General features: G+C 42.7%; 1 protein-coding gene across 1 annotated transcript in view; it reads right to left on the bottom strand.

Annotated features, from left to right (window-relative positions):
• LOC124010482 (protein EURL homolog) overlaps positions 1-27,224 on the bottom strand; it is a 64,448-nt gene that overhangs the window by 11,369 nt on the left and 25,855 nt on the right. The window contains exon 3 of the mRNA XM_046322950.1: positions 6,739-7,269. Coding sequence (XP_046178906.1) covers positions 6,739-7,269 — 531 coding nt within the window. The remainder of the gene's footprint in view (positions 1-6,738; positions 7,270-27,224) is intronic.

Here is a 27,224-nt window from a genome sequence, read left to right as displayed (position 1 = left end):
CAAAAGTAGGAGGGTTTTCAGCTGTTAAATTACATTTATTCAGCGTGCAGAAGGGAACCACGCCTGCAAAGCCCGTTACGCACCTGCATAAGTTAAGTCTGAATACCAACTACTGAGAAGTGCATAGAAAAGGTGTACATTTCTTAAGTCTGAACCGGGCCTTTGTTGCATAGCATGTGTTATGTGCGTCACTGTTCTCCGTCCGGGTAGTTGTCCATTCTAGTTTAAAGTCATCAAGTGTGGCCGACAGTCTGCGATTTATATTTATTGAAATTGAAAGTGGATTACACTGGTAAAGTCAAACGTCACAAAACGTTCTAAGCCACTCTAGTGACAAACACTTCTCCATACGTCTCAATTTGTTCTGTCCACATGGCTGCGCGTTGCTGACACTGAAAATATCTTGAAGATTGCCCATTACTTAGTAAGGACCCAAAAAACAAGGCAGTGGGAGTACCTATTCAAGTAAGTAAATACATTTAGAAAGCGTTAAACTATTCATTATTAGCTAGATAGCCTACAAAGGGACCCTATTGTAGTCAGCTAAATGTCATCAGCTAGCTAACTAACGTGATGTAATCATTGTAAATTTAAAAGTCTCCAAATGCATTTGTAGATAATAATAATAATAATAAATGCCATTTAGCAGACGCTTTTATCCAAAGCGACTTAGTCATGTGTGCATACATTCTACGTATGGGTGATCCCGGGAATCGAACCCACTACCCTGGCGTTACAAGCGCCATGCTCTACCAACTGAGCTACAGAAGGACCCCGATAACAGTTCTAGAAGTAGTTGTCACAACACCAACATTTTGACTTAGATACCGCTACCAGGTTTAGTATCACAATACTCCATACCAAAACGATACCACGCCAAAAAAAGGCACAAAATGCAAATTGGTCCAGACAGATAAACTTAGCTACTGCTCTGTTCAACTGTCTTGCATCTTTTGAGTTCAATATCATTACATTAAAAAGACAGTCATGTGTGCATCAATGAATCAATTATACAATTATACTTTGTTTTTACCAAATCTAACTACATAATGGTAATCATTTATTTGAATGGTAAATCTCTATTGATAAACTGGATAAATCAAGATGTAACCTAGGCCTGTCCACAATACAGATGAATGCATATTCAATAGGTGTGTGCAGGCATTGAGTTGAGCTTGTTTTGGCAGATTTCATGGGTCTACAGATGAAACAACCTTTTTCCCTTCCAGTTGAGACTTAATTTTATTGTACTGATCAACAACATTTGCATAAAAGTACAAGATCAACTTTGGGAGAGACTGAATAAGTGTATGAAAAGTTTGTGGGCAATCAACTTTGAAATCAGCATATTTTCCATTATGGTTAGCAAGGAAAGTTAGCCTACAAAGCTGGAAACTACCAGTATCTTCTTCCATTGTAAAGTATTTTAGCCAATATAGACATTGTTTTGCGAACAGTAATTAACAGTTCCAACATGCCGTGTCACATAATTCAAGACTTAGCTCCCCTCACGCTGCACAGAAAATCAAATCAAATTTTATTTGTCACATACACATGGTTAGCAGATGTTAATGCGAGTGTAGTGAAATGCTTGTGCTTCTAGTTCCGACAATGCAGTGATAACCAACAAGTAATCTAACTAACAATTCCAAAACTACTGTCTTATACACAGTGTAAGGGGATAAGGAATATGTACATAAGGATATATGAATGAGTGATGGTACAGAGCAGCATACAGTAGATGGTATCGAGTACAGTATATACATATGAGATGAGTATGTAGACAAAGTAAACAAAGTGGCATAGTTAAAGTGGCTAGTGATACATGTATTACATAAGGATGCAGTCGATGATGTAGAGTACAGTATGTACGTATGCATATGAGATGAATAATGTAGGGTAAGTAACATTATATAAGGTAGCATTGTTTAAAGTGGCTAGTGATATATTTACATTTTCCATCAATTCCCATTATTAAAGTGGCTGGAGTTGGGTCAGTGTCAATGACAGTGTGTTGGCAGCAGCCACTCAATGTTAGTGGTGGCTGTTTAACAGTCTGATGGCCTTGAGATAGAAGCTGTTTTTCAGTCTCTCGGTCCCAGCTTTGATGCACCTGAACTGACCTCGCCTTCCGGATGATAGCGGGGTGAACAGGCAGTGGTTCGGGTGGTTGATGTCCTTGATGATCTTTATGGCCTTCCTGTAACATCGGGTGGTGTAGGTGTCCTGGAGGGCAGGTAGTTTGCCCCCGGTGATGCGTTGTGCAGACCTCACTACCCTCTGGAGAGCCTTACGGTTGAGGGCGGAGCAGTTGCCGTACCAGGCGGTGATACAGCCCGCCAGGATGCTCTCGATTGTGCATCTGTAGAAGTTTGTGAGTGCTTTTGGTGACAAGCCGAATTTCTTCAGCCTCCTGAGGTTGAAGAGGCGCTGCTGCGCCTTCTTCACGACGCTGTCAGTGTGAGTGGACCAATTCAGTTTGTCTGTGATGTGTATGCCGAGGAACTTGCTACCCTCTCCACTACTGTTCCATCGATGTGGATAGGGGGGTGTTCCACAACCGTCGTACTGATGGTGAGTTGACGCTGATCTTATATTCAGTAGTTCTTCTCGACTGTATGTAATGAAACCTAAGATGACCTGGGGTACTAATGTAAGAAATAACACGTAAAAAACAAAAAACTGCATAGTTTCCTAGGAACGCGAAGCGAGGCGGCCATCTCAGTCGGCGCCGGAAGTTAACATGATGCAGCTCAGATTCCCAGTGCAGGCTAGCAATGAGTAAGTGGGGCATGCACGGTGCGAGCTATAATAAGGGGTTGACTGTTCTGATACAGGCTTGAGCTGTGAGACATTTTTGACAGAAGTACCTGAAGCAACAAAAATTCTCGTACCGAACCGCTTTTCATGTTCTAGTATCAAAAAAGTAGAGAAGTTTCGGTATACCGTGCAACACTACATGAGAAGGTGAAATTGCAGCTCCAGCTACAGTAAAGGGAGAGTGTAGACTACTGGAAAGGGCAGGTCACTTTGTGGGAGGATAGTATGAAAAGATTCTCCAGCTCCAGTCCCTAGAGAGGAAAAGTTAGATAATAGCAACATCATATTCAGTGCTGTCTAATTTAAATAATGAAGACTGTTTGTGATGTTTTCTGTCCTCAGACATGGAAAGCTGTAAAAGCCTGTTTGCATATGAAGAGAGGTCCCAATGAATTTCACAAGAAACTAAGGGTATATCCTATATGCCATGGGTTATACAGTGGGGAGAACAAGTATTTGATACACTGCCGATTTTGCACGTTTTCCTACTTACAAAGCATGTAGAGGTCTGTCATTTTTATCATAGGTACACTTCAACTGTGAGAGACGGAATCTAAAACAAAAATCCAGAAAATCACATTGTATGATTTTTAAGTAATTAATTTGCATTTTATTGCATGACACAAGTATTTGATATATCAGAAAAGCCGAACTTAATATTTGGTACAGAAACCTGTTTGCAATTACAGAGATCATAGGTTTCCTGTAGTTCTTGACCAGGTTTGCACACACTGCAGCAGGGATTTTGGCCCACTCCTCCATACAGACCTTCTCCAGATCCTTCAGGTTTCGGGACTGTCGCTGGGCAATACGGACTTTCAGCTCCCTCCAAAGATTTTCTATTGGGATCAGGTCTGGAGACTGGCTAGGCCACTCCAGGACCTTGAGATGCTTCTTACGAAGCCACTCCTTAGTTGCCCTGGATGTGTGTTTCGAGTCGTTGTCATGCTGGAAGAACCAGCCACGACCCATCTTCAATGTTCTTACTGAGGGAAGGAGGTTGTTGGCCAAGATCTCGCGATGCATGGCCCCATCCATCCTCCCCTCAATACGGTGCAGTCGTCCTGTCCCCTTTGCAGAAAAGCATCCCCAAAGAATGATCTTTCCACCTCCATGCTTCACGGTTGGTATGGTGTTCTTGGGGTTGTACTCACCCTTCTTCCTCCAAACACAGCGAGTGGAGTTTAGACCAAAAAGCTCTATTTTTGTCTCAGCAGACCACATGACCTTCTCCCATTCCTCCTCTGGATCATCCAGATGGTCATTGGCAAACTTCAGACGGGCCTGGACATGCGCTGGCTTGAGCAGGGGGGACCTTGCGTGCGCTACAGGATTTAAATCAATGACAGCGTAGTGTGTTACTAATGGTTTTCTTTGACTGTGGTCCCAGCTCTCTTCAGGTCATTGACCAGGTCCTGCCATGTAGTTCTGGGCTGATCCCTCACCTTCCTCATGATCATTGATGCCCCACGAGGTGAGATCTTGCATGGAGCCCCAGACAGAGGGTGATTGACCGTCATCTTCTTCCATTTTCTAATAATTGCGCCAACAGTTGTTGCCTTCTCACCAAGCTGCTTGCCTATTGTCCTGTAGCCCATCCCAGCCTTGTGCAGGTCTACAATTATATCCCCAATGTCCTTACACAGCTCTCTGGTCTTGGCCATTGTGGAGAGGTTCGAGTCTGTTTGAGTGTGTGGACAGGTGTCTTTTATACAGGTAATGAGTTCAAACAGGTGCAGTTAATACAGGTAATGAGTGGAGAACAGGAGGGATTCTTAAAGAATAACTAACAGGTCTGTGAGAGCTGGAATTCTTACTGGTTGGTAAGTGATCAAATACTTATGTCATGCAATAAAATGCAAATTAATTGCTTTTTTAAAAATCATACAATGTGATTTTCTGGATTTTTGTTTTAGATTCCATCTCTCACAGTTGAAGTGTACCTATGCTAAATATTACAGACCTCTACATGCTTTGTAAGTAGGAAAACCTGCAAAATCGGCAGTGTATCAAATACTTGTTCTCCCCACTGTATGTGTAGGCCTATGTTAGCAAATGTTGTATACAAAAACATAGTGAAACATCACACACGTATAAACCTATTTCAATTGGAGCAGGACAACCCTGCTGGAGGTCTGCTGGGTGTAGCAGGGTTCTGTTTCAGCCCAGCATTAACACACCAGGATTCAACTTATCAAATCTAGAGTTCATAATCAAGTGTGCCATTGCTGGGCTGGAATAGAAGTCTGCTCACCCAGTAGATCAGGGATCAGTGGAGCAAGGTTCGCCACCGCTGGTATGGAGTTTTTTGGTTCACCTGAAATTATGCTTTAGTAATAATAGCTTACATGTTACTACTCAATTATCCATTGTTATTTAGACTAAGATGTCTCATCTTTACATATAAGTTCACATATGTGTACATTTTGAAGCGATGAAGTGTTGATTCTTTGAAGTGAAGCGAGTGTTTGAACTTGTTTTAATTGTTAAACTATTATTCAAAATGATCTAATGTCACTGTTGATTAATCACATCACAATCCTGCAATAAAGAGGGGAAAGGGTTCTGTCTCTAACGTGTCGGTGTTGTATTCAAAAATTAGTCTAGTTGTACGATCCTTTTTGTCTAGTTGTAAGATCTCCAATCTGTTTTGATTGTCACTCTCTCTCAGTATATCAGCTCTGTGAATCCAATCTGCAGCTTATCATATGGCATGCATCAATAAGCCTACAGTATGATGACATTACTGGCCTTATGGGCATCTGAAGCAGAGAATAGCTAAACTCACACATTGTTTACAAGTTAAACTAAACTAAGCTCTCAATTTCAACTGATACCATAACAATAGACAATGTATAGGAGGCCAACCATATACCAGACGCTGTACATGCCTTTTAAGCACTGACATAATATTCAGTGCCAATCCAATCCTTGTAATTTAGTTACAGTATATGAAAATAAGGAGATGACCATTAGGCTACTGGAGATCAGCATTACAGGTAACATTTAATGAGGTTCATTTAATTTAATTAATTTGAGCAAAATTGCATTTCCCTTATGGACACAGTACATGGTTGCTCTATGTATCACTGACCCTGGATAAGCTAGCAACTGGGCTAACGCAGCTAACCTTTTAGATCAATAACATGCTTATTCACATTTTGTTGGTTATATAGTAGCTAGCTAGCTAGTTATACCTAGGTAGTTTACAAGGTTGGCTGACTTTTCTCAAAACTAACCTCATCGTGGCTAGCTACTTGTCCCTCATGCTAGCCTTTACAGCCAAATATCACTTCAGAAAGGTCAACATATTGATATGGCCAGCATTGTAGACCATTTCTCCCCTCTTGCTGCAGCTTTAGCTCATCTCGAAATAACAGTGAAAGTCTGAAAACCAGTGTGCTGCAAAAACGTTCAGAAATGTTTTGTCACCAGTGCTCGTTTTGTTGAAAATGTTTAGTCCTCACACACTGTTGCTCCTACAGCACTAATCTGGGGAGCATCTTTGGAGCACCACCCAAACAAGACATTTGATTGGTTTGATGTGTTGCAAGACGTCACATATTTACGGTGGGTTCTGTCCCCTCTTTAGAGGATTTCTTCCATGGAACTTCCCCAGGCTTCCCATTTTAGGGAAGCCTAGTTCACGAGGAGCCTATAGAGGCTCAGAAACCAGATAAATAACAATCTGGCTATAGTCTTACTTATCTACCCTTCTCCTAAAATGGTGCACTCTTTCCGCGAGGCTCCATCTAGCCACGTTTATGCTACACCAATACAATGCTTTTAATCCATGGGGGGGGGGACGAGAACACACTTCTGGAGAATAGAGGAGTAGAGAAAATCTGACTTTTAGGAATGGAGGAAGGCTATTTACTGTTAGTGGTGTAAAGTAAATGAGGCTGACTGCGAACTCACACTCATCTCTGCTGTGACCATTGTTTGAATGCAGTGTCTGGTGGTCTCCTCCAGAAGACTGGCTGTGGCTGCGGTGAAGATGGCCCCTCCCTGTGACCCCCCACAGGGCCCCGAGGCCGTGCCCGTCCTCCAGTAGCCCCAGCTCCTCGGCCGAGTGGCACTCCAGCATACTTTTGGCGTAGTCCGGCAGTCCTCCTGCCCCAATCCCCTGGTTCCAGCGTGGGGTGTAGCGGGGCACCTGGGCATCCGACTGGGGCAGTAGTTTACGGTCTCCATTCTGGCTGTAGCAGAGGAGCTGGTGCTTGCCCCCCCGATGGCCAGGACTCCCCTCTGAGCTGACAGAGTCTTTGTTCTGGGCGTACTGCACAATGCGGCTGATCTTCTGGCTAAGGGCCAGCTTCATGCCCTCGTAGGGACTGCGGGAGACCTTGGAGCGGGACAGCTTCTGGTTGGCAATGAGGTGGTACTTCTCAAAACACTCCCGGTGGCCCCGTAGGGATTTGGTGTGCAGGAGGGTGGCATGAGACACACCTGGAGGGAGTGAGCAATCAGTTAACGAAGACAGTTACATGTTCTGTTTAGCAATCAATGAAATATGTATATCAAAGCATTGGATACATTTCTATGAAACAGATGACTAGGAACTGAAATGAGGTACTGTTGGCTTTGCTCTTTTTTCAAATACAATTTTTTGTTGTACATTTTTACCCCCTTTATTGGCCCAAATTTGTGATTACGATATCGTCTCATTGCTGCAACTCCCCAACGGGCTCGGGAGAGGCGAAGGTCGAGGCCTGCTCTCTCCGAAACATGACCCGCCAAGCCGCACTTAACACGGAAGCCAGCTGCACCAATGTATCGGAGGAAACAGCGTTCAGCTAACAACCGGAGTCAGCCTGCAGGCACCCGGCCCGCCACAAGGAGTCTCTAGAATGCGATGAGCCAAGTCCCCCTGGCCAAACCCTCTCCTAACCCGGACAACACTGGGCCAATTGTGTGCCACCCTATGTGACTCCCAGTCACGGCCGGTTGTTACACAGCCTGGGATCGAACCCCAGGCTGTAGTGACGCCACAACACTGCAATATAGTTTTATTTATATTATCTCACCTTTATTTAACCAGGTAGGCAAGTTGAGAACAAGTTCTCATTTACAATTGCGACCTGGCCAAGATAAAGCAAAGCAGTTCGTAACATATAACACAGAGTTACACATGGAGTAAAACAAACATACAGTCAATAATAAAGTAGAGATAAGTCTATATACAATGTGAGCAAATGAGGTGAGAGAAGAGAGGTAAGGGCAACAAAAGAAAGGCCATGGTGGCAAAGTAAATACAATATAGCAAGTAAAACACTGGAATGGTAGATTTGCAGTGAAAGAATGTGCAACGTAAAGATAGAAATAATGGGGTGCAAAGGACCAAAATAAATAAGTTGGGGGAGAGGTAGTTGTTTGGGCTAAATTATAGATGGTCTATGTACAGGTGCAGTAATCTGTGAGCTGCTCTGACAGCTGGTGCTTAAAGCTAGTGTGGGGGATAAGTGTTTCCGGTTTCAGATTTTTTTCAGTTTGTTCCAAGTCTTTGGCAGCAGAGAACTGGAAGGAGAGGTGGCCAAAGGAAGAATTGGTTATGGGGGTTACCAGAGAGATATACCTGCTGGAGCGTGTGCTACAGGTGGGTGCTGCTGTGGTGACCAGCGAGCTGAGATAAGGTGGAACTTTACCTAGCAGGGTCTTGTAGATGACATGGAGCCAGTGGGTTTGGCGACGAGTATGAAGCGAGGGCAGGCCAACGAGAGCGTACAGGTCGCAGTGATGGGTAGTATATGGGGCTTTGGTGACAAAACGGATGGTGATAGACTGCATCCAATTTATTGAGTAGGGTATTGGAGGCTATTCTGTAAATGATGTCGCCGAAGTCGAGGACCGGTAGGATGGTCAGTTTTACAAGGGTATGTTTGGCAGCATGAGTGAAGGATGCTTTGTTGCAAAATAGGAAGCCAATTCTAGATTTAACTTTGGATTGGAGATGTTTGATGTGAGTCTGGAAGGAGAGTCTAACCAGACACCTAGGTATTTGTAGTTGTCCACATATTCTAAGTCAGAACCGTCCAGAGTAGTGATGTTGGACGGGCGGGCAGGTGCAGGCAGCGATCTGTTGAAGAGCATGCATTTAATTTAACTTGCATTTAAGAGCAATTGGAGGCCATGGAAGGAGAGTTGTATGGCATTGAAGCTCGTTTGGAGGTTAGTTAACACAGTGTCCAAAGAAGGGCCAGAAGTATACAGAATGTGTCGTCTGCGTAGAGGTGGATAAGAGACTCACCAGCAGCAAGAGCGACATCATTGATGTATACAGAGAAGAGTTGGTCCAAGAATTGAACCCTGTGGCACCCCATAGAGACTGCCAGAGGTCCGGACAACAGGCCCTCCGATTTGACACACTGAACTCTGAGAAATAGTTGGTGAACCAGGTGAGGCAATCATTTGAGAAACCAAGGCTATAGAGTCTGCCGATGAGGATGTGGTGATTGACAGAGTCGAAAGCCTTGGCCAGGTCAAAAAAAAAATACAGCTGCACAGTATTGTTTCTTATTGATGGCAGTTAAGATATCATTTAGGACCTTGAGCGTGGCTGAGGTGCACCCATGACCAGCTCTGAAACCAGATTGCATAGCGGAGAAGGTATGGTGGGATTCGAAATGGTCGGTAATCTGTTTGTTGACTTGGCTTTCAAAAACTTGAGAAAGGCAGGGTAGGATAGATATAGGTCTGTAGCAGTTTGGGTCAAGAGTGTCCCCCCCTTTGAAGAGGAGGATGACCGCAACTGCTTTCCATTCTTTGGGAATCTCAGTTGACACGAAAGAGAGGTTGAATGGGATAGTAATAGGGGTTGCAACAATTTCGGCAGATCATTTTAGAAAGGGACCGTATTGTCTAACCCGGCTGATTTGTAGGGGTCCAGATTTTGCAGCTCTTTCAGAACATCAGCTGACTGGATTTGGGAGAAGGAGAAATGGGGAAGGCTTGGGTGAGTTGCTGTGGGGTGTGCAGTGTTGTTGACCGAGGTAGGGGTAACCAGGTGGAAAGCATGGCCAACCGTAGAAAAATGCTTCTTGAAATTCTCAATAGTTGATTTATCGGCGGTGACAGTGTTTCCTATCCTCAGTGCCGTGGACAGATGGGAGGTGTTATTATTCTCCATGGACTTTACAGTGTCCCAGAACATTTGTTGCAGTGTTTGTTACAGGAAGCAAATTTCAGCTTGAAAAAGCTAGCCTTTACTTTTCTTCCTGCCTGTGTATATTGGTTTCTAGCTTCCCTGAAAGGTTGCATATCACGGGGGGCTGTTCGATGCTAAAGCATTTGTGTTGGTTAAGGGCAGTCAGGTCTGGAGAGAACCACAGGCTATATCTGTTCCTGGTTCTAAATTTCTTGAATGGGGCATGCGTATTTAAGATGGTGAGGAAGGCAGACCTGATTCTACTAATTATCTGCTCAACAAGACCTTAACTAGCTGAATCAGATATGCTAAATTAGGGTTGGACCGAAAACCTACAGGACAGTAGTTCTCCAGGAAAAGCGTTGGGCAGCCCTGGTCTTGGGGATAGTGGGCTTCTGAACCAGGGATAGAGCAGAGTTGGGAGAGATTTACCCATCTTAAATGGACAGATACCCACTAGGCTGAATTTTGTCTCACAATCTACTCAATATCTAAAATGGCTTTTCAAAGATAGGCCAACACTGCATTTTAGGTTCACAGAATTTGTCAAATAAGACCAGTCAAGTAGGCTACCATCTTTGCAAAAATAAAAGCTTTGACCCTCCTTTTTAAGGATATTACTTAAATCCTTCTGAAGAATCTCATTGAGTAACTATTTAAGAGAAGTTGCTCTGCTGTGGTGTGTGCGCTCCAGAGTGAGGGTATTTGAGTCATAATAACAGAGCCTCCAGCTTACTCAGATGGAGAGGATCACCTGGGATACCACAACATTTTCCTAAACTCAGACTGCAAGAGGTCATTCACTCTCTAACCCACTTAACACACAGAAGAAATGCAGGAGAATTTACCACATATACCACACCCAAAGTAAAAAAAAATCACCTTAAAGTAACCCAGGGGCAGTGTTGTGGACTGACAATGGTGTAAACACTGAATGCAGTGTGTGAGAACAAGTTAGCAAGCAAGCTAGTGGGTGTGTTTGTACAAGCATTGTCTTCAGTCTTTCCTCCTGGCCTACATTTCTATCACACAGACAGACATGCTGGAACATGAAACTAGGGGATTAGTCAACATCAAGACACAGTGAGAGGCAGTAAAGTGGATGCTCGTTAGGTAGGTTCACCGCAAACACACCTCTAGGAAAGAGATGTAAAAAGGCATTCGGCCACCAAATGACTAGCCTATTGCACTAGGCCTATACAATAACTCTAAATATGCTAAGTGAGAATTCAGTCCATATCAGTCATCAGAAATCATTTATTTTTATTTATTTTTTTTAAAGTGAGAGTGCAAACTAAATCAGGTCAACATGATCAGGCCATTTCCTGGTGTGTTACATTAATGTCAGGGCCAACAACAGGAAGACACACTTAACTAAAGCCATATCCCAGACAAAGAGGAAGACCTTCAGCCAGCCTAGCTCACTCGCACGCACAGCGAGCAGCTTGGCTGCCTGTAACAAAATAGAGAAAAGCAAACAGGAAAGCATTAAGTTGTTCAACGCCGTAAGATTTAAGACACAATAGCTGACTTGCTTGTGTTAAACCAACCCCATGACACACAAGGTAAAGTACAAAAAAATAAACAAGCATACTGTGTTTAAGAACAATTTGGTCTATACAATCATTCTGTGTGTGTGTACCCTGAGCACCGAGAGACAGCTCTGTGGTGGATCAGTTTTATATACTTGAGACTTGGAAAGCTGACCTGGGACAGTGTTGTGTCTGTGTCGCTGGCTACAGAACATTCCTTAAAAACCCAACCTGCTCAGCAGTTACCAGGGTCTCCATAAGCCGCCCAGACAAGAGCAATGCCTTAAGCCCAATCAGATAAATCAGGCATGGACTACTGACGGGTTTGTCCCATTTAAATTAAAAAATAAAATAAATTAAAATAGTCAAATCACAGGCCCACAACCAGAGCAGTGTAGCAGCCCAGAGCTAAGCAGCTTAGCAGCTATGGATATTGGCTGCAATACTCTGTCACACAAACACCATTCAGCGGTGAGTAAACGACTCAGACAGTGGCAGTCAACTCGTCAGGGAAATAAGCAGCAGCATAACACTGCAGCTGATGAGCAACAGGCTTTTGTGAACACAGAACACTGGCCTGCGAATCATCCTTTTGTTAGCTTTAGCACATCTCCGGTTCAAGCAATTTACTTGGCCTTCAGAGAAACAAAGCCACAGAGCAGCCTCATCATCCAAGCATTGTGCAAAACATTCACCATGCCGTCAGACTCCTGTTTTGAATGAGGAGAGGAACGATCAGTGAGTAACTCCTGTTTGGATTGAACGCTGTCTAAGTAAAAGCTAAAAAGGAACCATATTTAGGGCAGGTAAATATTACATGAGGAATGATCTGTCATCATGCTATATGGTGAGTAAGTAACTCCAACCAGAAATGCTACAGCTAATCCCAGAGGCTAAGGAAGCAGAGAGAGACATGATCCATTCAAAATTCTGCGTTTTTACACACTGGATTTATTTATTTTTTTACACAGGAAAAAAAAATGTGTTGCATTCTGAAAAACGCAGGTGTACTGACCCATGACACTCAATGTTATTATTTAAAATAGACTCGCTGTGATTATTTGAAAAGTTTAATCCAAAACACACTTTGGTCTCTGCGGCAGTGCAGGACAGGAGTGTGTGGCGAAAGATATTGTCAGTGGCATTTTCGTTGCTAGGTACTGTATGTTTAAACCGCTGGAATTATGAAGAAAAAAAAGCTTGAATAATTGGAATGGCTAGCCAACAAACAATGACAAGTCAATTAACACAAAAAATAATAAAAAGTTGGCATTCAGCGTAGCATTCAGCGTGCAACATTTTCACAAAAAGAACTTCAGATGTTTTCAATGAGGAGACTCCGATAGGAAATGTTCAGTTTTTACAAAAATATTATTTGTGTAGACAAATCGCTCCATTTTGTTCATCACGTTTGGGTAAGAAAAAAAATTAAGTCATTAAAACGCGAACTTTTTTTCCAAATTAACTCCATAATTTCGACAGAAACATGGCAAACGTTGTTTAGAATCAATCCTCAAGGTGGTTTTCACATATCTATTCGATGATAAGTCATTCGTGGCAGTTTAGTTAATCCTCTGAAGAAATGGAACGCGTTCAACCTCGCTTTCATATCGTCCGAGATCCCCAAGGATTGGAAAGCTGCCGCAGTCATCCCCCTCTTCAAAGGGGGAGACACCCTGGACCCAAACTGTTACAGACCTATATCCATCCTGCTCTGCCTATCTAAAGTCTTCGAAAGCCAAGTCAACAAACAGGTCACTGACAATCTCGAATCCCACCGTACCTTCTCCGCTGTGCAATCTGGTTTCCGAGCCAGTCACGGGTGCACCTCAGCCACACTCAAGGTACTAAACGACATCATAACCGCCATCGATAAAAGACAGTACTGTGCAGCAGTCTTCATCGACCTTGCCAAGGCCTTCGACTCTGTCAATCACCATATTCTTATCGGCAGACTCAGTAGCCTCGGTTTTTCGGATGACTGCCTTGCCTGGTTCACCAATTACTTTGCAGACAGAGTTCAGTGTGTCAAATCGGAGGGCATGCTGTCCGGTCCTCTGGCAGTCTATGGGGGTGCCACAGGGTTCAATTCTCGGACCGACTCTTTTCTCTGTATATATCAATGATGTTGCTCTTGCTGCGGGCGATTCCCTGATCCACCTCTACGCAGACGACACCATGCTATATACTTTCGGCCCGTCATTGGACACTGTGCTATCTAACCTCCAAACGAGCTTCAATGCCATACAACACTCCTTCCTTGGCCTCCCAACTGCTCTTAAACGCTAGTAAAACCAAATGCATGCTTTTCAACCAATCGCTGCCTGCACCCGCATGCCCGACTAGCATCACCACCCTGGATGGTTCCGACCTTGAATATGTGGACATCTATAAGTACCTAGGTGTCTGGATAGACTGCAAACTCCCCTTCCAGACTCATATCAAAAATCTCCAATCTAAAATCAAATCAAGAGTCTGCTTTCTATCCAGCAACAAAGCCTCCTTCTCTCACGCCGCCAAGCTTACCCTAGTAAAACTGACTATCCTACCGATCCTCGACTTCGGCGATGTCATCTACAAAATGGCTTCCAACACTCTACTCAGCAAACTGGATGCAGTCTATCACAGTGCCATCCGTTTTGTCACTAAAGCACCTTATACTACCCACCACTGCGACTTGTGTGCTCTAGTCGGCTGGCCCTCGCTACACATTCGTCGCCAGACCCACTGGCTCCAGGTCATCTACAAGTCCATGCTAGGTAAAGCTCCGCCTTGGTTCACTGGTCACGATGGCAACACCCATCCATAGCACGCGCTCCAGCAGGTGTATCTCATTGATCATCCCTAAAGCCAACACCTCATTTGGCCACCTTTCGTTCCAGTACTCTGCTGCCTGTGACTGGAACGAACTGCAAAAATCGCTGAAGTTGGAGACTTTTATCTCCCTCACCAACTTCAAACATCAGCTATCTGAGCAGCTAACCGATCGCTGCAGCTGTACATAGTCTATTGGTAAATAGCCCACCCATTTTCACCTACCTCATTCCCCATACTGTTTTATTTATTTACTTTTCTGCTCTTTTGCACACCAATATCTCTACCTGTATATGACCATCTGATCATTTATCACTCCAGTGTTACTCTGCAAAATTGTAATTATTCGCCTACCTCATGCCTTTTGCACACATTGTATATAGACTCCCCCTTTTTTTCTACTGTGTTATTGACTTGTTAATTGTTTACTCCATGTGTAACTGTGTTGTCTGTTCACACTGCTATGCTTTATCTTGGCCAGGTCGCAGTTGCAAATGAGAACTTGTTCTCAACTAGCCTACCTGGTTAAATAAAGGTTAAAAAAATGCCTACAAATAAGTCACAATGCTGCAGACACCTTGGGGAAACGTCAGAAAGGGCAGGCTCATTCCTGGCGCATTCACAGCCATATAAGGAGACATTGGAACACAGCGCCTTCAGAATCTGGGGCATTTCCTGTATGAAACTTCATCTTGGTTTCGCCTGTAGCATTAGTTCTGGGGCACTCACAGATAATATCTTGCAGTTTTGGAAACGTCAGAGTTTTTTCTTTCCAAAGCTGTCAATTACATGCATAGTCAAGCATCTTTTCATGACAAAATATCTTGTTTAAAACAGGAACGTTTTTTATCCCAAAATTAAAAGAGCGCCCCCCATCTCGAAGAAGTTAACTCCTCCGCAAATTGAAATGAAAGTGAGGCAGAGTGCGACAGACGGAGACTGTGACCGAGATCACAGCAACAGCTCGGGTATAAAGAATGCTGTAGCATAATGCTAATCTCCCACAGAAAAGGAAAAACTAGTACATGTTTATGTGAGAAGTGTGGGGAAAAAATCATTCCTTCACCACAGGCTGCGCAGCCTATTAGAAAAGTGCATTAAAAAAAACACCATGCAGATCGACCACAGGGATGCATTATTGCTTCAGACCGTAAATGTTTTGTAGTAACATTGGAAGAGGCAGAAAAGTAAACAGACGACTCCAAAATTGTGCAACTGCGGACTGTATACTGTACGGCAAAAGAGGAAATAGCAGACAGCAAGTTTCCAGTGTTGATAGAGCTACAAAAATAAAAGCGCCTGCCCTGCCAATCAGTCGAGTACCACCTCCACACATCACTTCAGCATTGCACAAATGCAAAATGCCATCGGTCAAACTAACTGAGAAGGGCATTCAGGAAATACAGAGTCCGTAAGTTGGAATAATCAGAGTTAAAATCTGTGACAGTAGCAGTCAAGAAGAAACTTGTGATGTTTGTGAGGTATGTGCATGAGGGCCAGGCAAAGACTTTTCTTAGCAAATGTAATGATACCGCATGGAGATGCCAAAACAATCACAAACGCTGTCCTAGCAACATTCCAATCAAATGTTATCGATTTTAAAAAGGTGGTGGGACTGGGCAGCGACAGGTCAAGTGTCATGACTGGAAAAGGCACAGGGGTGGGTCAGAGAATGCAGGAGAGAAATCTGTACCAGCCCAAAGTGCACTGCGGTGCACATCGTGTTGCACTTGTGTCCTCCCACGCATCAAAAGGCACAGAAAATTGCCTGACAGCTTCACAGCAATAACCCATTTCTTGCTGGATTTGCTTCCAATCGTGGACAAACTGAACCCGTTTTCCATAAATAAAATGTGTCTCTTGCACACATCAAGCCGATGGTTGCGGCAACCAGGACCGCCCTACCATATACCTCAGACAAGATGAGACTGCTGCCAACCCCGGTTACTACAAAAGCCACAAACTCCTCTTCAGCGGGGATGGCAAAGTGTGCACGCAAAGACTCACACCTGATCCACAGCCTTAATGATAGATTCACAGAAGATGATCTAAGACATCTCTTGCATGGAAAAAAATTTAAACCCTGCCAATCTACCCAACAATGACCGAGACCTTACCCAGCACGGAGCTCCTGAACTAGACTCGTCTATGCAAGATCTACATATATATTCTACCGATGTCCTGTGGCATGAATTTACCCAGGTCAAATGTGTTTATACTAAAATGTCTTTGTTAAAAAGTTAATTAATATTGCGATGAATACAGTTTTGTGCATTCTGCCCCCCCCCCATAATACATAAATTTTCCTCATGATGCCATCTATTTTGTGAAGTGCACCAGCCCCTCCTGCAGCAAAGCACCCGCACAACATGATGCTGCCACCCCCGTGCTTCATGCTTGGGATGGTTTTCTTTGGCTTGCAAGCCTCCCCCTTTTTCCTCCAAACATAACAATTGTCATTATGGCCAAACAGTTCCATTTTTGTTTCATCAGACCAGAGTACATTTCTCCAAAAAGTACGATCTTTGTCCCCATGTGCAGTTGCAAACTGTAGTCTGGCTTTTTGTTATGGCGGTTTTGGAGCAGTGGCTACTTCCATGCTGAGCGACCTTTCAGGTTATGTCAATATAGGACTCGTTTTACTGTGGATAAAGATACTTTTGTACCGGTTTCCTCCAGCATCTTCACAGGGTCCTTTGTTGTTTTTCTGGGATTGATTTGCACTTTTCACACCAAAGTACGTAGATCTCTAGGAGACTGAACCAGTCTCCTTCCTGAGCGGTATGACTGCTACGTGGTCCCATGGTGTTTATACTTGCGTACTATTGTTTGTACAGATGAACGTGGTACCTTCAGGCTTTTGGAAATTGTTCCCAAGGATGAACCAGACTTGTGGAGGTCTACAATTGTTTTGAGGTCTTGGCTGATTTCTTTTGATTAACCCATGATGTCAAGCAGAGTGGCACTGAATTTTAAGGTAGGCCTTGAAATACATACACACCTCCAATTGACTCAAATGATGTCAATTAGCCTATCAGAAGCTTCTAAAGCCATGACATAATTTTCTGGAATTTTCCAAGCTGTTTAAAGGCACAGTCAACTTAGTGTTTATAAACTTCTGACCCACTGGAATTGTGATAGTGAATTATAAGTGAAATAAATCTGTCTGTTAACAATTGTTGGGCAAATCACTTGTGTCATGCACAAAGTAGATGTCCTAACCGACTTGCCAAAACTATAGTTTGTTAACAAAAAAAATGTTGGGGGAAAGAGTGGTTGAAAAACGTGTTTTAATGACTCCAACCTAAGTGTATGTAAACATCCGACTTAAACTGTATGTGGTAGTGGAGTAGGAGCCTGAGGGCCCCAGGAATGGGGATCCATAATAAGACAAATATAATAAGGTAAATGTCAACTAGAATGTGGTAAAAAAAATGTGGCTGTTTGAAAGGGAACCATAAACATTTTCCAATTCCTTTTTCAGGCAACACACTGCATATCCTATATATATATTTTTTGCCTTTATTTTACTAGGCAAGTCAGTTAAGAACAAATTCTTATTTTCAATGACTGCCTATGAACAGTGGGTTAACTGCCTGTTCAGAGCAGAACGACAGATCTTGTACCTTGTCAGCTCGGGGATTTGAACTTGCAACCTTTCAGTTACTAGTCCAATGCTCTAACCACTAGGCTACCCCTATGTGAATTAGGTATTAGTAATCCACTCCCTTGGTCCCAAAGAATCAGACTATGCCCATAATGACAAGCTATAGGTAACTGTTTTCCTTTCTGCATATAGGTTCACTCAACCCTGTTTGTGTCTGTGTGTAGGCCTACATTAGGCAAGGACATTAGATCCTTGACACAGTTTCGGAGTTGTCAGGGTAAGAGGTTGGTAGTGAAAAATGGTGCAGGGGTCATGGTGATCTGTCTAAATCAGGGGTGTCAAAGTCAAATGGACGGAGGGCCAAATAAAAAATTTAGCTACAAGCCGAGGGCCGGACTGTTCGAATGTTCATTGAAATTTTTTTAAATGACGCATATAGTCTAGTGAACCTAATTGAACCTACTGAAAACCTAACAAATATATTCCAATATGATCAGATAAATAAAGCAATATTTTCTTATGGTTCTGTCAGTAATCTTTAATTTTCAACAGACACAAAAGACAAATTTCCTTTATATAAAAATCCCCATAACATGAACATTAAATGAAAGAAACCGGTATTCAAGGCACCATCAGTAGCCTATATTTTCTATTTTAGCAAAAGTGGGCTAAATTTACTTCAAAGAAAAAAACAATAATAGCAATTTTCTATCATCCACTCAACTGAAATATTTTTAAAATATAATTGGATTGAAATACAATAAAATAAAGTGCTAAAATCTATTAATCAAAAACAACACTTTGTTTAAGGAGAAGTAACATGCAGTGAAAACAAATATTAAACTTTAACTTTTAAACTTGAACTGAGTAAAAACTCTAAATATGTGATTGCACAGTAATGTTCACTTGTTTGAGGTTGAGGGTGATACTTGGTGGTGTCCCATCTTTTCCACAAGTTCATCAATGTTCGGGGTAAGGCTCTGAGCTGAGGAAATCCTCAGAATTGAGTGGAGGTGTTCAGCAGTAAGTCGACTTCTGTGTGATGTTTTGTTCAAGTTCATCAAAGAAAACAGTTGTTCACACAGGTATGTGCTGCCAAACATAGACAACGTTTGAGCAGCCTGGATGCGCAGCTGGGGCATTGTGTCGGGAGGAAACGGGCGAACTCCGCAGCACCCACTGCCGCATATTTTGCCCTCAGTGCATCATTGCATTGGAGGTCAATCAACTCCATTTGGAGGTTTGGTGGGAGCTTTCCACGTCAACAGCAAATGGGTTACCGAGCAGTTCCAACCTGCTTTTTTGTGCTTCAAAGTCAGCAAATCGGCGTCGAAAGTCAGCGGCAAGCATACCTATTTTATCAGCCAACTGTGCGCTCGGGAACGCACTGGTAGAGAGCTTCTCTTTCATGGTCTGGCAGCTGGGAAAGTGGCTCAAATTTTCTTTCCGCATCTGCGTCTCCCACAGAGTCAGTTTGGTTTTAAATGCCTTCACTGTACTGTACATATCAGAGATGACACGATCCCGACCCTGCAGCTGCAAGTTCATTGCATTCAGATGACTCGTAATGTCACACAGAAAAGCCATTTCACACAGAAACATTTCGTCTCGGAGTTGTGTTGTGTCTTTCCCTTTGCTGTCCAAGAACAGACAAATCTCCTCACGAAGCTCGAAACATCTTTGAAGCACCTTTCCCTGGCTTAGCCATCGCACCTCTGTGTGATAAGGCAAATCACCATGCTCCGTTTCTAACTCCGTCAGAAATGCCTTGAACTGGCGGTGATTCAAACCTTTGGCTCTGATAAAGTTAACTGTGCACGTGATGATGCTCATTACATGCTCCATTTTCAAGGCTTTACCGCACAACGCTTCCTGGTGTATGATACAATGATAAGCTGTCAGCTCACCTGTCGCGTTTTCCTCTTGCATCTTTTCCCGTATTTTCTCATCCAGTCCGCTCCTGTGTCCACACATCGCAGGTGCTCCGTCGGTTGTCAAACCCACAAGTTTTTCCCAAGGCAGCTCCATCTCATTTACACATCTTGACACCTCTTCATACAAATCATGCCCCGTAGTTGTGCCATGCATAGGACGTAAAGCCAAAAACTCCTCTGTCACGCTTAGGCTGGAGTCCACTCCGCGGATGAAAATTGACAACTGGGCAATGTCAGAAATGTCGGTGCTCTCATCCACAGCCAAGGAATATGCAATGAAATCTTTTCCCTTTTTCAAAGCTGCTCTTTTAGATTGATGGACAACTGGTCTACTCTCTCGGCAATGGTGTTTCTGCTCAGACTCACATTTAAAAAGAGTTGCCTTTTTTCTGGGCAAACTTCGTCACAAACTTTAATCATGCAGTTTTTGATGAAATCCCCCTCCGTAAATGGCCGGGCTGATTTAGCGATCTCTTCTGCCAAAATAAAACTGGCCTTGACAGCAGCCTGGCCTTGTGATTTGGCTTTTTTGAACAGAGCCTGTCGAGATTTGAGGCCTCGTTTTAATTCCTCTGCCTTTTGTAGCCTTTGTTCCATGTCCATATTCTTGTTTTTGTCCGCGTGTTTCGTTTCATAATGTCGTCTCAGATTATACTCTTTCAGTACCGCCACACTTTCTCCACACAGAAGACACACAGGTTTTCCAGCTACCTCCGTGAACAAATACTCCGACTCCCACCTTGTTTGAAACCCCCGGTTCTCAGTGTCCACCTTCCGTTTTGCCATTTTTGATGGGTATCTGAAAGTTAATTTTACTGTGATGCTGACAACTGCTGTGCCAATAAATATTGAAATGAAGCAGCCTACTGCTCGGTGCGTCACCGTTGCATTGTGGGAAATGTAGTATTGGTGCGTGTAAAAGATCTGCGGGCTGCCGGCTTGCTGCAGTCTGCGGGCCGGTTCTAATAATAAATCAAGATCATCCCAGGGGCCGTAAAAAACCTTCTCGCGGGCCGGATGTGGCCCGCGGGCCTTGACTCTGACATATGTGGTCTAAATAGAGCTTGCACAGCTGTCAAGAGAGCTAAACCTGGAGAACAGACAGAACTCACGTGTGTACAGTACACCATACATACTGGTCACACTTTAGTCCTGCTGCTACACTACTGAGTGGTGGAGGGGGAAGATGAGGACCTTTTAACCAGTAGGGGTGAACAGAAACTACTTGTTAATATGGCGAGTTAAGCAGTTATTACCTTTTTAAATTCTGTTGCATTGCCTTCATATAAACTGAGTATGCAAAACATGCTCTTTCCATGAAATAGACTGACCAGGTGAAACTATGAGCCCTTATTGATGTCACTTGTTAAATCCACAGGTTAACCTTTCTGACGCAGGCGTTCCGCTAGCGAACCACCTCGACAACATCCAGTGAAATTGCAGAGCGCCAAACTCAAAATACAGAAATAGTCATAATAAACATTCATAAAAAATACAACTTCTTGTTAATCCAGCCGCTTTGTCAGATTTCAGAAACGCTTTACGGCGAAAGCATACCATGCGATTACCTGAGGAGTGTCCCGCATACAAAATCATGAAAAACATTTTCCAACCAAGCAGATGCGTCACGAAAGTCAGAAATAGTGATAAAATAAATCTTACCTTTGAAGATCTTCATCTTTTTGCAATCCCAAAGGTCTCAGTTACACAATGAATGGTCATTTTGTTCGATAAAGTCCTTCTTTATATCCCAAAAGGTTGGCGTGTTTGATTCAGAAATACACCAGTTACAACTCGCCGAACATGCCTACAAAGAATCTAATAAATTACCTGTAAACTTGGTCCAAACATTTCAAACAACGTTTCTAATCCAACCTCAGGTACCCTAAAATGTAAATAATCGATCAAATTTAAGATGGAATAAACTGTTCCCAATACCGGAGGAAAACAGGGTGCACACTCATTCACGAGGACCAAAAGACCTGAGCGACACTTAGAAAAAACACAACTACTACTTAATTTAAATTTTAAAAAACATTGAACAATTTCTAAAGACTGTTGATATCTTGTGGAATCTGGGTCCTAATAATTTGGCTTCCCCATAGAAAAGCATTGGAAATCCTGGATGGATCGTCCTCTGGGTTTTACCTGCCAAATCAGTTCTGTTATACTCGCATAGATTATTTCAACAGTTTTAGAAACTTGAGTGTTTTCTATCCAATACTAACATGCATATGCATATCCTGGCTTCTGGGCCTGAGTAACAGCCAGTTTACTTTGGGCACCTCAGTCATCCAAACTTCCAAATACTGCCCCCTATCCTTAAGAAGTTTAAAGACAGATTTTTAAACCTTCAGACAATTGAGACATGGATTGTGTATGTGTGCCATTCAGAGGGTGAATCAGCAGGACAAAATGTTTGGTAGTAGGTGCCAGGCACACCGGTTTGAGTGTCAAGAACTGTAACGCTGCTGGGTTTTTCACACTCAGTGTATCAAGAATGGTCCACCACCCAACATGATGACAACAGTGGCAAGTAATGGAGTCAGCATGGGCCAGCATCCCTGTGGAATGCTTTCAACATCTTGTAGAGTCCATGCCCAGATGAACTTAGGCTGTTCTGAGGGCAAAAGGGGAAGCAACTCAAAATTCTTAAGGTGTTCCTGACATTTTGTATACTCAGTGTATATGGTTATATATTTAGGCAGGTCAATCTAGATAGAGCTGAACAGCATATGGTGCAAATTATTAATGAATTAGCCTAAATATTACTGTATTCCCAAAACATAGGCCTATTAATGCTTTCATGAAGGCCTTTTGTCCAAAACTGGAATTAGCGCTGAAAGCTGTAGATTACTTTACCACTCCAAAATAAATACCCCAAATGCCAAAACTGAAAGTCATTTGTGCTCAGTGGGGGGTGGAATAGTGGCTCTGGGATCAGCTATAGCAAAGTCAGCACGTTTCTCTATCTCCAACACCCCTGTTCAGATTGGCTACACGGAGCTGCCAGGCTGCCACAGCCCTTAACATAATCAGAGCTGTTTGCACCTCGAGGTGAGGAGTTCAGCCACAATGAGCAGGCCGTTTAGACCAGAGAGCAGCACAATGACCCCTAACAGCAGCACAGTGGCAGCTTCAACTTCATCATTCCACTGCATTGTGTCTGACTCAGATCTGCTGAGCCCCTCCCTTCATTCTCTGGAATTTCCCCCTGCCCTTTTTGATTCTCATGCCAGCTGTGTGCGAGTGTGTAACGTCACTAGCCTCAGCAAAAATTCCATCTCCGTTATGTAACTGAATAAAGTGGAAGGAATGCTGTGGTTTGCCTTGGACCGAATCCTGCTGCTGTTCATCTGAAACATGGTCTGCTTTCTATGGTCTTTGAGAGAAGAGACTGAGGTCACATCACACCTGTGTGATAGACAGGAGGACAGGACACATAACAGCCCTCAGGTTAGATAGGGGGACTCCGAGGTGGTTACGCTATCTCAACAACCTGAGGCCTGTCGGCTTCAGGGAAAAACAATCTGGTGTGAAACTGATGTATTCTGACTCAAGAGCATCGGGTTAAATCTTCAAAGAATATTGGATACGTATAGCAGTCTCCTGAAACAGCCCCAAGAGTCATATTACAGTTAAAAATCTGCATTTAGATAATGCAGACCATCAGAAAATCTGTGTTTTAAACCATTTCACCTGTACTTTGTTTTTTTTTGTTGCTTTAGAGTGATCAGGGCCATGCAACTATAGTTTTCCTTCACAGAAAATACATTAGTGCAACATTCGGCAGAAAACAACATTTCAGATGACAACAGAATTGCAATTTGGCTAGCAGCCGCACAGGTAAATGCACTTGTTGTTTTTCTAATGTTTAGAAAGAACGCAGCTAGCTATATTTCCTAATGTTTTGCTTGAAGTTAATCTAGCATTTTACCAGAGAAAAGTAAGCTACATAGAGAAATGTACAGGCGAAAAGTAGCTACACATCAGTCAGAGCTAGGGCTCGAAATGAAGGGTGTCCTGTTGCCAAAACAGAATTTGGGACAGTTGAGGGACAATAAATGGTTCCATACTAAAATGTTTAAACACAAAGACGAGGCTGATGAAACAGATCAAAACATTTAGCTTAAAAGTTGATAAACTATGATTAACTCACATTACAAGCGCAACAATGTGTTCACTCGTCTCAGCCATATGAGTGAATATTACAAAATGCTATTACAGGAGAACATTTCTAAAACGAGCATCCGATGCGAGCAGGTTTTATTAATGCAACAGAGACGGATATACAGCCTAATGGTAGAAACTTACAAAGAGTGAATATCTGAAGATGCAACAATAGGATTGTGCCTTCATGCTTTTAGACAGTAGAATAATACATTCTGGTTTCAATGGCATATCAGGAAATCTTAAAGAATTTGCATTTTTTTATCATCTGCTTTTTTCTATTTTGGCTGTAGGCTATTAAAAGCAAGAGAAGATAAACTACGTAAAACATCCAGGTTTCAAACAATGATATGGCTGACTAGACATCACATATGTAATTATTTATGTTATGGAAATTTATAATATTAGAATATCATTCCAATGTTGGGAAAATAGGCCTATTAGAATGCACATTTTACTATCTCCCAGTCTGTGTGTGAGCTGAGGTTGCGTGTGCCTGGAATTGCTGTGGTATTTGCATTGTCTGTAGGCTATGGCTAGTTACTATGGTATTCTAGAGAATATGGTAATCTCTCCCTGGCCACGAACCGAATGGACACTGTAAAATGTGTACATTTTTTTGGCCTCCCGCTGCAACACTGCCTGGCTGGGGCTGGGCGTGCGCATGTGAAGAGCTGAGTGACAGATGCATTTTTAGAAGGCATAAAAGTTACTTCAATTTACTTGAAACGAAAGTCAACTGAAGTGAGACTTTGTTTTGTTCACAAGCTAGGTTGTTTGTTTAATGTTTGAGTTTCAACTGCTAGGGAAGAGAAGCAACGTGGATACTAGTCAGACTCCTTCTCACAGGCACAAACATGACTTGTTTCCACGCTAACCTATCAATTTTTGTCTCATCTGTGATATTTTGGTTAAAAGACCCTGGTCACAAAAAAACGAAATTAAACAATATACCACATTACGTCTTACTTGTAATTAGGGATGCACAATATATTGGTGAACATATCAGAATCGGACGAAATGAGCTAAAACTGCGTAGGTACATGACGTCACGAAGAATTCCTAACCTAGCCCACAATGTCTGCTGTGTGGATGGAGCAGTCAACAAGTTGAGCAGTCATTTGAAAGAGTAAGAAAATTTCAGCGAGACAACTCAAAAGGTTAAAGCCAAGATAACGGAATTCATTGCCCTTGACAATGAACCGTTCTCTTTCGTGGGTGATGTTGGCTTTCATCGACTGGTCGAGCACCGGTACACACTACCAAGTACGCTATTGTTCAGATGTTGGCCTACTGGAGTTACACAGTAATAGCGTCACTGCTATTAACTTCTTTGAGATAGGGGGCAGCATTTTTTTCCCACCTTTATTTAACCAGGTAGGCTAGTTGAGAAGTTTGCAACTGCGACCTGGCCAAGATAAAGCATAGCAGTGTGAACAGACAACACAGAGTTACTTTTGGATGAATAGCATGCCCAGAGTGAACTGCCTCCTACTCAGTCCCAGATGCTAATATATGCATATTATTATTAGTATTAGTATTGGATAGAAAACACTTAAGTTTCTAAAACTGTTTGAATGATGTCTGAGTATAACAGAACTTTATATGGCAGGCAAAAACCAGAGAAAAAATCCAAACAGGAAGTGGGAAATCTAACGTTTGTAGTTTTTGAACTCACCCCTATCGAATACACAGTGGGATATGGGTTATTTTGCACTTCCTAAGGCTTCCACTAGATGTCAACCGTCTTTATTACATTTTTTCAGGCTTCTCGTGTGAAGGGGGGCCGGATAGGAAATGTTTGACTAAGGGGCCTGCCAGCAATCTCGTTCTCAGTCATGCGTATTTCCCATGAGAGGTACCTCTCATTCCATTGCTTTTTTACAGACAATGGAATTCTCCGGTTGGAACATTATTGAACATTTATGGTAAAAACATCCTAAAGATTGATTCTATACTTAGTTTGACAAGTTTCTTCGACCTGTAATATAACTACCTTTTTGTCCGACTGGAGCTGAACGCAATTTTGGATTTGTTTACCAAACGCCCTAACAAACAAAGCTATTTGGACATAAATTGACAAATGATGGACTTTATCGAACAAAACAAGCACTTATTGTGGAACTGCGAATCCCAGGGAGTGGATTTTGATGAAGATTAGTAAAGGTAAATGAATATTTATAATGCTATTTATGACTCATGTTGACTACCCAACATGGCGGATATTTCTCTGGCTGTTTTGGGGTCTGAGCTCCGTTCTCAGATTGCTTTTTCCGTAATTATTATTTTTTAAATCTGACACAGCGGTTGCATTAAAACAGAGATTCTGGAATCATCAGGTGGAGGGAAATGAACTATATTCTGGTAATCTGACAAATTGAACATATGCGGTGGTACTTAACCTCTTAAGCCTAGCCCTGTTTACTGCCCCTAATGGAGGAATTGGGTACCCATATAAAACAGGATACATTTTTGTCAAAAGTTGCTAATATATGCATATAAAAAATATTATCGAATAGAAAACTCTAAAGCTTCTAAAACCGTTTAAATTTTGTCTCTATGTAAAGCAGAAGTCTCAGGGCATGCATTCTCCCAAAATCAATCTTGTCATGGAAAAAGTTGGCCCAACTTTGACGTCATCTTAAACACCTTCCCAAACAACTACCGCTCTGGGAACAGTTCCTACGTGTTCAGCGCGAAGCCTGCTTTCAATGGGGCTTCTCATTGTGTGAATCGCGCGCTCACGAGACGTTGAGCGTGCCGAAAGGTCTCGGTCACGCGGAAAAAAAGTGTACGTTTATGCGCGCTCTGCTCCCGCTCTCTCTTTTCTTCAGGATCAATTAAAAGACGTGTGTTTCGCTTCGTCCTCACAATTGCTGTACACCTTTATAACATGTTAAAGCTTAATTATGAACATAGTTTGACAAGTTTACTCGACATATAATATATAATTTTGACGTTTTGGTGAGCATCCACTTGAATATTGCCTACATTTCGACCGAAAAGTGGCTATTTTGAGAACCGAAAGACGCAGACTTGAAAACTAAACGCTGTTTTGGTAGGTATAATCCCTTCCAGGTCTTTTGATGGAAGAACAGCAAAGGTAAGGGAATATTTATGTGTTAATTTTGGGTTTCTGTCGACTCCAAGATAGAGGCATAAAGATACATTTGGAGCGCCGACTCCTAGTATAGCCTAGTAAA

The sequence above is a fragment of the Oncorhynchus gorbuscha genome, linkage group LG02, assembly GCF_021184085.1.
Source record: "Oncorhynchus gorbuscha isolate QuinsamMale2020 ecotype Even-year linkage group LG02, OgorEven_v1.0, whole genome shotgun sequence".
Lineage (NCBI taxonomy): Eukaryota > Metazoa > Chordata > Actinopteri > Salmoniformes > Salmonidae > Oncorhynchus > Oncorhynchus gorbuscha.
The sequence above is the reverse complement of the archived record's forward strand: the minus strand, read 5'-3'. Positions and strand labels throughout refer to the sequence as shown.